Below are 13,535 nucleotides of genomic sequence, written 5' to 3'. Positions count from 1 at the left end.
TACTCTGTATCTAACCCCGTGCTCTACCTGTCCTGGGAGTGTTTGATGGGGACAGTGTAGAGGGAGCTTTACTCTGTATCTAACCCCGTGCTGTACCTGCCCTGGGAGTGTTTGATGGGGATAGGGAAGAGGGAGCTTTGCTCTGTATCGAACCCCGTGCTGTACCTGTCCTGGGAGTGTTTGATGGGAACAGTGTAGAGGGAGCTTTACTCTGTATCTAACCCCGTGCTGTACCTGTCCTGGGAGTGTTTGATGGGGACAGTGTAGAGGGAGCTTTACTCTGTATCTAACCCCGTGCTGTACCTGTCCTGGGAGTGTTTGATTGGGACAGTGTAGAGGGAGCTTTACTCTGTATCTAACCCCGTGCTGTACTTGTCCTGGGTGCGTTTGATGGGGACAGTGTAGAGGGAGCTTTACTCTGCATCTAACCCCGTGCTGTACCTGTCCTGTGAGCGTTTGATGGGGACAGTGTAGAGGGAGCTTTACTCTGTATCTAACCCCGTGCTGTACCTGTCCTGGGAGCGTTTGATGGGGACAGTGTAGCGGGAACTTTACTCTGTATCTGACCCCGTGCTGTACCTGTCCTGGGAGTGTTTGATGGGGACAGTGTAGAGGGAGTTTTACTCTGTATCTAACCCCGTGCTGTACCTGTCCTGGGAGTGTTTGATGGGGACAGTGTCGAGGGAGCTTTACTCTGTATCTAACCCCGTGCTGTACCTGTCCTGGGAGTGTTTGAAGGGGGCAGTGTAGAGGGAGTTTTACTCTGTATCTAACCCCGAGCTGTACCTGTACTGGGAGTGTTTGATGGGGACAGTGTAGAGGGAGCTTTACTCTGTATCTAACCCCGTGCTGTACCTGTCCTGGGAGTGTTTGATGGGGACAGTGTAGAGGGAGCTTTACTCTGTATCTAACCCCGTGCTGTACCTGTCCTGGGAGTGTTTGGTGGGGACAGTGTAGAGGGAGCTTTACTCTGTGTCTAACCCCGTGCTGTACCTATCATGGGAGTGTTTGATGGGGACAGTGTAGAGGGAGCTTTACTCTGTATCTAACCCCGTGCTGTACCTGTCCTGGGAGTGTTTGATGGGGACAGTGTAGAGGTAGCTTTACTCTGTATCTAACCCCGTGCTGTACCTGTACTGGGAGTGTTTGATGGGGACAGTGTAGAGGGAGCTTTACTCTGTATCTAACCCTGTGCTGTACCTGTCCTGGGAGTGTTTGATGGGGACAGTATAGAGGGAGCTTTACTCTATATCTAACCCTGTGCTGTACCTGTCCTGGGAGTGTTTGATGGGGCCAGTGTAGAGGGAGCTTTACTCTGTATCTAACCCCGTGCTGTACCTGTCCTGGGAGTGTTTGATGGGGACAGTGTAGAGGGAGCTTTACTCTGTATCTAACCCCGTGCTATACCTGTCTGGGAGTGTTTGATGGGGACAGTGTAGAGGGAGCTTTACTCTGTATCTAACCCCGTGCTGTACCTGTCCTGGGAGTGTTTGATGGGGACAGTATAGAGGGATCTGTTCAGGGCATATATCGAGGGTGGGATTCTCTGATGCTGAGACTAAGTGTTGACGCCGTCATAAACGCCGTCGCCTTTCCCGACGGCATCAACACGGCCTCAGGATCAGCAATTCTGGCCCCTACTGGGGGCCAGCACGGCACTGGAGCATCCCGCGGTGTCGACTGGACGCCGCGGGTTCCGCGCTCGCGCATTAGCTCCGATGCCAACGTGCGCACGTACAGTGGCTTCCTTCTCCGCCCCCTCTACACAGTGTGAAACACGTATTTATGTGACTAACTGAAATGATTTGATTTTTCAGGAAAGCAAAGACAGTGAAAGGCCGGAAGCCCAGGTAGGAAAATATCCTGTCAGGGGGCACAGGTGAATCTTGGGAACAGCATTTGACTAGCTCATCAGTTTAAAATTGCCCTGTCGCAATTTGTCAGATTGTTTCAATATCTCTGGTGGTAGGCAGAATGTGGGACCCGCGCCTGCAGCAAACAGTCTACAGAGTCTATTTGAACAGCACGCTACAGCAAACAATCTACAGAGCCTATTTAAGCAGCACACTGCAGCAAACAGTCTACAGTATATTTTACAGGGCACTACAGCAAACAATCTACAGAGTCTATCAAAACGGCACACTGCAGCAGTCTACAGAATCTATTCAAACAGCACACTGCAGCATAGAGTCTACAGAGTCTATTTAAACAGCACTGCAGCAAAGAGTCGACAGAATGTATTCAAACAGCACACTGCAGCAAACAGTCTACAGGGTCTATTTAAACAGCACATTACATCAAACAGTCTACAGAATCTATTCAAACAGCACACTGCAGCAAACAGTCTACAGAGTCGATTTAAACAGCACTACAGCATACAGTCTACAGAATCTAGTCAAACAGCAACTGCAGCAAACAGTCTACAGAGTCTATTTAAATAGCACACTGGAGCAGTCTCCAGAGTCTATTTAAACAGTGCATTGCAGCAAACCGTCTACAGGGTCTATTTAAACAGCACACTGCGGCAAACAGTCTACAGAGTCTATTTAAACTGCACACTGCAGCAAACAACCTACAGAGTCTATTTAAACAGCACACTGCAGCAGTCTCCAGAGTCTATTTTAACAGCGCATTGCAGCAAACAGTCTGCAGAGTCTATTTAAACAGCATGCTGCAGCAAACAATCTACAGAGTTTATTTAAACAGCACACTGCAGCAAACAGTCCACAGAGTCTGTTTAAACAGGGCACTACAGCAGTCTACAAAGTCTATTTAAACAGCACACTTCAGCAAACAGTCCACCGAGTCTATTTAAACAGGGCACTGCAGCAGCCTACAAAGTCTATTTAAACAGCACACTGCAGCAAACAGTCCACCGAGTCTATTTAAACAGGGCACTACAGCAAACAGTCCACAGAGTCTATTTAAACAGGGCACTACAGCAGTCTACAAAGTCTACTTAAACAGCACACTGCAGCAAACAGTTCACCGAGTCTATTTAAACAGGGCACTACAGCAAACAGTCCACAGAGTCTATTTAAACAGGGCACTACAGCAAACAGTCCACAGAGTCTATTTAAACAGGGCACTACAGCAGTCTACAAAGTCTATTTAAACAGCACACTGCAGCAAACAGTCTACAGAGTCTATTATAACAGCGTTGATATGTACTATGGCTAAACAGCGCTCATAGGCACAGCTGGCATTTTCTACCAACGACGGTACGATTGTGTTTGTCGGAGAATATAGTCAGTGGAGGATGGTAAGGGAATGCAACGTTGCCGTGACAAACCGATTGCGGTGGCCAAGGTGTGATAGGTTGCCTGGGTAAATGACCATGTCCATGCATGTCTGTCTCTGCGGCCGTGTTACGCCGCGGTGAGTTGCCGGTCGAACGTCATAACCCTTGTGGTCGTCTGCTGTTCGTAGGTCGCCGTGGCAACGCAGGGACGCCGAGGGGCTGGGCAGCGAGAGCCCGCCGTTGGCCAACTCCTCGCTGACCGAGCTGGGCCTTAACCTGACCGGCGGCAACCGCTCTGCGTCCGAGGGGGCGCAGCACGTGGACTACCCCGACTTTGAGGACAAGGTGCTGAACAAGGAGAGCATCGTCATCTCCAACCTCCGCCACTTCACCGAATACCGCCTCAACATCCATGTCTGCAACCACGCCGCCCAGAAGGTGGGCTGCAGTGCCGCCACCCTCGCCTTCGCCCGCACCATGCCAGAGGGTAAGTGACCGCCAATCCCATCCCTCCTTCAAGCCCAAATCCATGCCCGTTCCCTGCCCCGGGGGTGGGGCTGGGTGGGCATGAGCTCCAAAAGCCCTCGCTCACCAGACACCATTCAAAGAACGAAGAAAAGTCGATGACGTGGCGATGCCGGCGTTGGACTGGGGTGAGCACAGTAAGAAGTCTCACAACGCCAGGTTAAAGTCCAACAGGTTTGTTTCGAATCACTAGCTCTCGGAGCGCTGCTCCTTCCTCAGGTGGATGAAGAGGTGTCCAGAAAAATTGCAAGACGATACTTTGAATGCAAGTCTTTGCAGGTAATTAAGTCTTTACAGGTCCAGACAGAGCGACTGGAGAGAGGGGTAATCCCAAGTTAAAGAGGTGTGAATTGTGCCAAGCCAGGACAGTTGGTAGGATTTCGCAGGCCAGATGGTGGGGGGTGAATGTAATGCGACATGAATCCCAGGTCCCGGTTGAGGCCGCACTCATGTGTGCGGAACTTGGCTATAAGTTTCTGCTCGGCGATTCTGCGTTGTCGCGGGTCCCGAAGGCCGCCTTGGAGAACGCTTACCCGGAGATCAGAGGCTGAATGCCCTTGACTGCTGAAGTGTTCCCCGACTGGAAGGGAACATTCCTGCCTGCCGATTGTCGCGCGATGTCCGTTCATCAAGAAAAGCACAGCACAGGAACAGGCCCTTCGGCCCTCCAAGCCCGTGCCGACCATGCTGCCCGACTAAACTACAATCTTCTACACTTCCTGGGCCCGTAGCCCTCTATTCCCGTCCTATTCATGTATGTGTCAAGACGCCCCTTAAATGTCACTATCGTCCCTGCTTCCACCACCTCCTCCGGTAGCGAGTTCCAGGCACCCACTACCCTCTGCGTAAAAAACTTGCCTCGTACATCTACTCTAAACCTTGTCCCTCACACCTTAACCCTATGCCCCCTAGTAATTGACCCCTCTACCCCGGGGAAAAGCCTCTGACTATCCACTCTGTCTATGCCCCTCATTATTTTGTATACCTCTATCAGGTCGCCCCTCAACCTCCGTTGTTCCAGTGAGAACAAACCGAGTTTATCTAACCAGTCCTCATAGCTAATGCCCTCCATACCAGGCAACATTCTGGTAAACCTCCTCTGCACCCTCTCTAAAGCCTCCACATCCTTCTGGTAGTGTGGCGACCAGAATTGAACACTACTCTTCAATCGTAATCCAAAGTAGGTGACCGCTGCCTCTCTCTCTCTCTCTCTGTCTGTGTCGTCCACTCAGTTTTGGGCAAAGGCCGATGTGCCCCCCACGTTCTTGTGCCCGCTCCCCTCATCTTGACACAAGGTGGCAGTAAATTGAGAATTACGCGCAAGAGATAGGGAGGGGGTGTAGGGGCTGGAGGAGGTTACAGAGATAGGGAGGGGGTGTAGGGGCTGGAGGAGGTTACAGAGATAGGGAGGGGGTGTAGGGGGCTGGAGGTTACAGAGATAGGGAGGGGGTGTAGGGGCTGGAGGAGGTTACAGAGGGAGGGGGTGTAGGGGCTGGATGAGGTTACAGAGATAGGGAGGGGGTGTAGGGGCTGGAGGAGGTTACAGAGATAGGGAGGGGGTGTAGGTGCTGGAGGGGGTTAGAGAGATAGGGAGGGGGTGTAGGGGCTGGAGGAGGTTACAGAGATAGGGAGGGGGTGTAGGTGCTGGAGGGGGTTACAGAGATAGGGAGGGGGTGTAGGGGCTGGAGGAGGTTACAGAGATAGGGAGGGGGTGTAGGTGCTGGAGGAGGTTACAGAGATAGGGAGGGGTGTAGGTGCTGGAGGGGGTTACAGAGATAAGGAGGGAGTGGAGGGGCTGGAGGAGGTTACAGAGATAGGGAGGGGGTGTAGGTGCTAGAGGGGGTTACAGAGATAGGGAGGGGTGTAGGGGCTGGAGGAGGTTACAGAGATAGGGAGGGGGTGTAGGTGCTGGAGGGGGTTACAGAGATAGGGAGGGAGTGGAGGGGCTGGAGGAGGTTACAGAGATAGGGAGGGGGTGTAGGTGCTAGAGGGGGTTACAGAGATAGGGAGGGGTGTAGGGGCTGGAGGAGGTTACAGAAATAGGGAGGGGGTGTAGGTGCTGGAGGGGGTTACAGAGATAGGGAGGGGGTGTAGGTGCTGGAGGAGATTACAGAGATAGGGAGGGGGTGTAGGGGCTGGAGGAGGTTACAGAGATAGGGAGGAGTGTCGGGGTTGGAGGAGGTTACAGAGATAGGGAGGGGGTGTAGGGCTGGAGGAGGTTACAGAGATAGGGAGTGGGTGTAGGGCTGGAGGAGGTTACAGAGATAGGGAGGGGGTGTAGGGCTGGAGGAGGTTACAGAGATAGGGAGTGGGTGTAGGGCTGGAGGAGGTTACAGAGATAGGGAGGGGGTGTAGGGGCTGGAGGAGGTTACAGAGATAGGGAGGGAGTGTAGGGGCTGGAGGAGGTTACAGAGATAGGGAGGGGGTGTAGAGGCTGGGGGAGGTTACAGAGATAGGGAGGGGGCGTAGGGCTGGAGGAGGTTACAGAGATAGGGAGGGGGTGTAGGGGCTGGAGGATGTTACAGAGATAGGGAGGGGGTGTCGGGGCTGGAGGAGGTTACAGATGAAGGGAGGGGCTGCAGGAGGTTACTGAGATAGGGAGGGGGTGTAGGGGCTGGAGGAGGTTACAGAGATGGGGAGGGGATGTAGGGGCTGGAGGAGGTTACAGAGATAGGGAGGGGTGTGTAGGGGCTGGAGGCGGTTACAGAGATAGGGAGGGGCTGGAGGAGGTTACAGAGATAGGGAGGGGGTGTAGGGGCTGGAGGAGCTTACAGAGATAGGGAGGGGGTGTTGGGGCTGGAGGAGGTTACAGAGATAGGGAGGAGGTGTAGGGGCTGGAGGAGGTTACAGAGATAGGGAGGGGGTGTAGGGGCTGGAGGAGTTTACAGAGATAGGGAGGGGCTGGAGGAGGTTACAGAGATAGGGAGAGGGTGTAGGGGCTGGAGGAGGTTACAGAGATAGGGAGAGGGTGTAGGGGCTGGAGGAGGTTTCAGAGATAGGGAGGGGGTGTGTAGGGTCTGGAGGAGGTTACAGAGATAGGGAGGGGGTGTAGGGGCTGGAGGAGGTTACAGAGATAGGGAGGGGATGTGTAGGGGCTGGAGGAGGTTACAGAGATAGGGAGGGGGTGTAGGGGCTGGATGAGGTTACAGAGATAGGGAGGGGGGTGTAGGGGCTGGAAGAGGTTACAGAGATAGGGAAGGAGTGTAGGGGCTGGAGTAGGTTACAGAGATAGGGAGGGGTGTAGGGGCTGGAGGAGGTTACAGAGATAGGGAGGGGGTGTAGGGGCTGGAGGAGGTTACAGAGATTGGGAGGGGCTGGAGGAGGTTACAGAGATAGGGAGAGGGTGTAGGGGCTGGAGGATGTTACAGAGATAGGGAGGGGTTGTAGGGGCTGGAGGAGGTTACAGAGATAGGGAGGGGGTGTAGGGGCTGGAGGAGGTTACAGAGATAGGGAGGGGGTGTGTGGTAGTATGCATTAGGGGTCATGTGGGACTGGAAGCCATGATGTCATTGGCTGACAGATCCCGGGTCCTGGTTGGACGTTGACCTCTAGCTCCGCCCTGAAGGCGGAGTATAAGTAGCTGGAGCCCTCCCCCGCAGGTAGTCTACTATCGAGCTGCGGGGGAACAGACACGCTTAATAAAGCCTCATCGACTTCACTCTATTTGTCTCATGGAGTCTTTGTGCGCTACAATTTATTAAGCGTGACTAAAAAGGACTATGGAGCTCAGGATCATCCCGGAATGCCTGAGGATCAGCCCCCAGGCAGTGAACGCGGCAGCAGCCTTCAAGCACTGGCAGACTTGTTTCGAGGCCTACCTCAGAACGACCCCCGGCCGGGTCACAGAAGACCAAAAACTGCAGGTCCTGCACTCGAGGGTAAGCCCGGAAATTTTCCCTCTCATCGAAGACGCAGAGGATTTCCAGACGGCGTTCGCAGCACTAAAGAGCATCTATGTTCGCCCAGTGAACCAGATCTACGCTCGCTACCAACTCGCAACGAGACGGCAAAGTCCCGGAGAATCGATGGACGAGTTCTACGCCGCGCTACTAATTTTGGGACGAGCCTGCAGCTGCCCGCCGGTAAACGCGATGGATCACACGGACATGTTAATGCGCGATGCTTTTGTGGCAGGTATGAACTCCTCCCAAATCCGCCAAAGACGTCTAGAAAGAGAGTCGCTAGGACTATCAGAGGCACGGGCCCTAGCAGCCTCCCTAGACGTGGCCGCGCGAAATACCCGCGCCTACGGCCCCGACCGCGCGGCAGCCCATTGGGCTCCGTACGTACCCGTCGCGACAAACCCCCCCCCCCCCGGACACCCCACAGGCTTGCGCGGTCCAAACGCCAAGTCGCACCGGGGGCGCCCGCTGCTATCTCTGCGGCCAGGCGAAACACCCCCGGCAGCGCTGCCCGGCCCGCGCAGCGATCTGCAAGAGCTGCGGGAAAAAGGGCCATTTCGCGGCTGTGTGCCGGTCCCGTGAGGTCGCCGCTGTCCCGGGAGAACAGGGAGCCCTGCACGCCGCTTACGCTCCCCAACACCCCCCCCCCTCCCCATGTATGACCCGCCGGCGCTACCACTTTGGGTCCCGACCACCGCTCTCCCCGGAGAAGAGGGAGCCCCGCGCGTTCCTAACGCTCCCCAACCCCCCCAGCGCCCCATGTACGACCCGCAGGCGCAGCCATTTTGGGTCCCGGCCACCACGAGGGGAGGAAGGGTGCCGCCATCTTGGACCATCCCAGACCTGTACGACGCATGGGGGCGGCCATTTTGTCCACCCCGCCGCCATCTTGTGACCCCCAGCCATGTGCGATGCATGGGGGCAGCCATTTTGTTCAACCCCGACGCCATCTTGGACGGCAACAAAGGACCCCAGTGTCGACGGCTCCACGGGTTTCGAAGAAGACGCTCAACTACTACAACCACGTCTCGCTTCAATAACGCTGGACCAAGCTCGGCCCCGGACACTCCAGACGACGACGACAACGGTGCTGATAAACGGGCACAAGACACCATGCCTAGTCGACTCCGGGAGCACGGAGAGCTTTATCCACCCCGACACGGTAAGACGCTGTTCTTTGACCACCCACCCCAGCGCACAAAAGATTTCCCTAGCTGCAGGACCCCACTCCGTACAGATCAAAGGCTTCTGCATAGTTACCCTAACGGTGCAAGGGAGGGAGTTCAAAACTACAGGCTCTACGTCCTTCCCCAACTCTGCGCGCCCACATTACTGGGATTAGACTTCCAGTGCAATCTACAGAGCCTTACCTTCAAATTCGGCGGCCCAATACCCCCACTCACTATCTGCGGCCTCGCAACCCTCAAGGTTCAGCCCCCGTCCTTGTTTGCGAACCTCACCCCGGATTGCAAACCCGTCGCCACTAGGAGCAGACGGTACAGCGCCCAGGACCGGATATTCATTCGGTCCGAAGTCCAGCGGCTACTAAAGGAGGGCATAATCCAGGCCAGCAATAGTCCCTGGAGAGCGCAGGTGGTAGTAGTAAAGACAGGGGAGAAGCAAAGGATGGTCATAGACTATAGCCAGACTAAAGCCAGACCAACAGGTACACACAACTAGACGCGTACCCTCTCCCCCGCATATCCGACATGGTCAATCGGTTTGCCGAATATAAGGTCTTCTCCACCGTGGGCCTCAAGTCCGCCTACCATCAGCTCCCCATCCGCCCAAGTGACCGCAAGTACACAGCCTTCGAGGCAGACGGGCGATTATACCATTTCCTAAGGGTCCCATTTGGCGTCACAAACGGGGTCTCGGTCTTCCAACGAGAGATGGACCGAATGGTTGATCAACACGGGTTGCGGGCCACGTTCCCGTATCTCGACAATGTAACCATCTGCGGCCACGATCAGCAGGACCACGACGCCAACCTCCAAAAATTCCTCCAGACCGCTAAAGCCTTGAACCACACGTACAACGAGGACAAGTGCGTTTTTAGCACCAACCGGCTAGCCATCTTGGGCTACGTCGTGCGCAATGGGATAATAGGCCCCGACCCCGAACGTATGCGCGCCCTCATGGAATTTCCCCTCCCGCACTGCTCAAAAGCCCTGAAACGCTGCCTGGGGTTTTTTTCATACTACGCCCAGTGGGTCCCCCAGTACGCAGACAAGGCCCGCCCCCTAATACAGACCACGACCTTCCCTCTGTCGACAGAGGCTTGCCAGGCCTTCAGCCGCATCAAAGCGGATATCGCAAAGGCCACGATGCGCGCCATCGACGAGTCCCTCCCCTTCCAGGTCGAGAGCGACGCCTCCGACGTAGCTCTCGCGGCCACCCTTAACCAAGCGGGCAGACCCGTGGCCTTTTTCTCCCGGACCCTCCACGCTTCAGAAATCCGCCACTCCTCAGTGGAAAAGGAAGCCCAAGCCATAGTGGAAGCTGTGCGACATTGGAGGCATTACCTGGCCGGTAGGAGATTCACTCTCCTCACTGACCAACGGTCGGTAGCCTTCATGTTCGATAATGAACAGCGGGGCAAAATCAAAAACGACAAGATCTTAAGGTGGAGGATCGAGCTCTCCACCTTCAACTACGAGATCTTGTATCGTCCCGGAAAGCTAAACGAGCCGTCCGATGCCCTATCCCGCGGCACATGTGCCAACGCACAAATTAACCGTCTCCAAACCCTCCACGAGGACCTCTGCCACCCGGGGGTCACTCGGTTTTTCCACTTTATCAAGTCCCGCAATCTCCCATACTCTTTAGAGGAGGTCCGTACAGTCACAAGGAACTGCCACATCTGAGCAGAGTGCAAACCGCATTTTTTCAGGCCAGATGGTGCGCACCTGATTAAGGCTTCCCGCCCCTTTGAACGCCTTAGTCTGGATTTCAAAGGACCCCTCCCCTCCACCGACCGCAACATATACTTCCTTAATGTGGTGGACGAGTACTCCCGCTTCCCATTCGCCATCCCCTGTTCTGACATGACCGCGGCCACAGTCATTAAAGCCCTGAACACCATCTTCACACTGTTCGGTTGCCCCGCATACATAGAACATAGAACATAGAACAATACAGCGCAGTACAGGCCCTTCGGCCCACGATGTTGCGCCGAAACAAAAGCCATCCAACCTACACTATGCCATTATCATCCATATGTTTATCCAATAAACTTTTAAATGCCCTCAATGTTGGCGAGTTCACCACTGTAGCAGGTAGGGCATTCCACGGCCTCACTACTCTTTGCGTAAAGAACCTACCTCTGACCTCTGTCCTATATCTATTACCCCTCAGTTTAAAGTTATGTCCCCTCGTGCCAGCCATATCCATCCGCGGGAGAAGGCTCTCACTGTCCACCCTATCCAACCCCCTGATCATTTTGTATGCTTCTATTAAGTCTCCTCTTAACCTTCTTCTCTCCAACGAAAACAACCTTAAGTCCATCAGCCTTTCCTCGTAAGATTTTCCCTCCATACCAGGCAACATCCTGGTAAATCTCCTCTGCACCCGCTCCAAAGCCTCCACGTCCTTCCTATAATGCGGTGACCAGAACTGTACGCAATACTCCAAATGTGGCCGTACCAGAGTTCTGTACAGCTGCAACATGACCTCCCGACTCCGGAACTCAATCCCTCTACCAATAAAGGCCAACACTCCATAGGCCTTCTTCACAACCCTATCAACCTGGGTGGCAACTTTCAGGGATCTATGTACATGGACACCTAGATCCCTCTGCTCATCCACACTTTCAAGAACTTTACCATTAGCCAAATATTCCGCATTCCTGTTATTCCTTCCAAAGTGAATCACCTCACACTTCTCTACATTAAACTCCATTTGCCACCTCTCGGCCCAGCTCTGCAGCTTATCTATATCCCTCTGTAATCTGCTACATCCTTCCACACTATCGACAACACCACCGACTTTAGTATCGTCTGCAAATTTACTCACCCACCCTTCTGCGCCTTCCTCTAGGTCATTGATAAAAATGACAAACAGCAACGGCCCCAGAACAGATCCTTGTGGTACTCCACTTGTGACTGTACTCCATTCTGAACATTTCCCATCAACCACCACCCTCTATCTTCTTTCAGCTAGCCAATTTCTGATCCACATCTCTAAATCACCCTCAATCCCCAGCCTCCGTATTTTTTGCAATAGCCTACCGTGGGGAACCTTATCAAACGCTTTGCTGAAATCCATATACACCACATCAACTGCTCTACCCTCGTCTACCTGTTCAGTCACCTTCTCAAAGAACTCAATAAGGTTTGTGAGGCATGACCTACCCTTCACAAAGCCATGCTGACTATCCCTGATCATATTATTCCTATCTAGATGATTATAAATCTTGTCTCTTATAATCCCCTCCAAGACTTTACCCACTACAGACGTGAGGCTCACCGGCCTATAGTTGCCGGGGTTGTCTCTGCTCCCCTTTTTGAACAAAGGGACCACATTTGCTGTCCTCCAGTCCTCTGGCACTATTCCTGTAGCCAATGATGACATAAAAATCAAAGCCAAAGGTCCAGCAATCTCTTCCCTGGCCTCCCATAGAATCCTAGGATAAATCCCATCAGGTCCCGGGGACTTATCTATTTTCAGGCTGTCCAGAATTGCCAACACCTCTTCCCTACGTACCTCAATGCCATCTATTCTATTAGCCTGGGGCTCAGCATTCACATCCACAACATTATCTTTTTCCTGAGTGAATACTGACGAAAAATATTCATTTAGTATCTCGCCTATCTCTTCAGACTCCACACACAATTTCCCATCCCTGTCCTTGACTGGTCCTACTCTTTCCCTAGTCATTCGCTTATTCCTGACATACCTATAGAAAGCTTTTGGGTTTTCCTTGATCCTTCCTGCCAAATACTTCTCATGTCCCCTCCTTGCTCGTCTTAGCTCTCTCTTTAGATCCTTCCTCGCTACCTTGTAACTATCCATCGCCCCAACCGAAACTTCACACTTCATCTTCACATAGGCCTCCTTCTTCCTCTTAACAAGAGATTCCACTTCCTTGGTAAACCACGGTTCCCTCGCTCGACGCCTTCCTCCCTGTCTGACCGGTACATACTTATCAAGAACACGCAGTAGCTGATCCTTGAACAAGCCCCACTTATCCAGTGTGCCCAACACTTGCAGCCTACTTCTCCACCTTATCCCCCCCAAGTCACGTCTAATGGCATCATAATTGCCCTTCCCCCAGCTATAACTCTTGCCCTGCGGTGTATACTTATCCCTTTCCATCATTAACGTAAACGTCACCGAATTGTGGTCACTGTCCCCAAAGTGCTCTCCTACCTCCAAATCCAACACCTGGCCTGGTTCATTACCCAAAACCAAATCCAACGTGGCCTCGCCTCTTGTTGGCCTGTCAACATATTGTTTCAGGAAACCCTCCTGCACACACTGTACAAAAAACGACCCATCTATTGTACTCGAACTATATCTTTTCCAGTCAATATTTGGAAAGTTAAAGTCTCCCATAATAACTACCCTGTTACTTTCGCTCATATCCAGAATCATCTTCGCCATCCTTTCCTCTACATCCCTAGAACTATTAGGAGGCCTATAAAAAACTCCCAACAGGGTGACCTCTCCTTTCCTGTTTCTAACTTCAGCCCATACTACCTCGGAAGAAGAGTCCCCATCTAGCATCCTCTCCGCCACCGTAATACTGCTCTTGACTAGCAGCGCCACACCTCCCCCTCTTTTGCCTCCTTCTCTGAGCTTACTAAAACACCTAAACCCCGGAACCTGCAACACCCATTCCTGTCCCTGCTCTATCCATGTCTCCG

The 13,535-nt window shown here is 53.3% G+C and overlaps 1 protein-coding gene across 1 annotated transcript in view; it reads left to right on the top strand.

Moving 5' to 3' along the window:
• The window catches only part of LOC140402944 (insulin-like growth factor 1 receptor), a 125,158-nt gene that overhangs the window by 44,025 nt on the left and 67,598 nt on the right, over positions 1-13,535 (top strand). The window contains exons 6-7 of the mRNA XM_072490586.1: positions 1,818-1,850; positions 3,430-3,728. Coding sequence (XP_072346687.1) covers positions 1,818-1,850; positions 3,430-3,728 — 332 coding nt within the window. The remainder of the gene's footprint in view (positions 1-1,817; positions 1,851-3,429; positions 3,729-13,535) is intronic.

Source organism: Scyliorhinus torazame, chromosome 26 (assembly GCF_047496885.1).
Source record: "Scyliorhinus torazame isolate Kashiwa2021f chromosome 26, sScyTor2.1, whole genome shotgun sequence".
NCBI lineage: Eukaryota > Metazoa > Chordata > Chondrichthyes > Carcharhiniformes > Scyliorhinidae > Scyliorhinus > Scyliorhinus torazame.
This window is presented reverse-complemented; position numbering and strand designations above follow the sequence as displayed.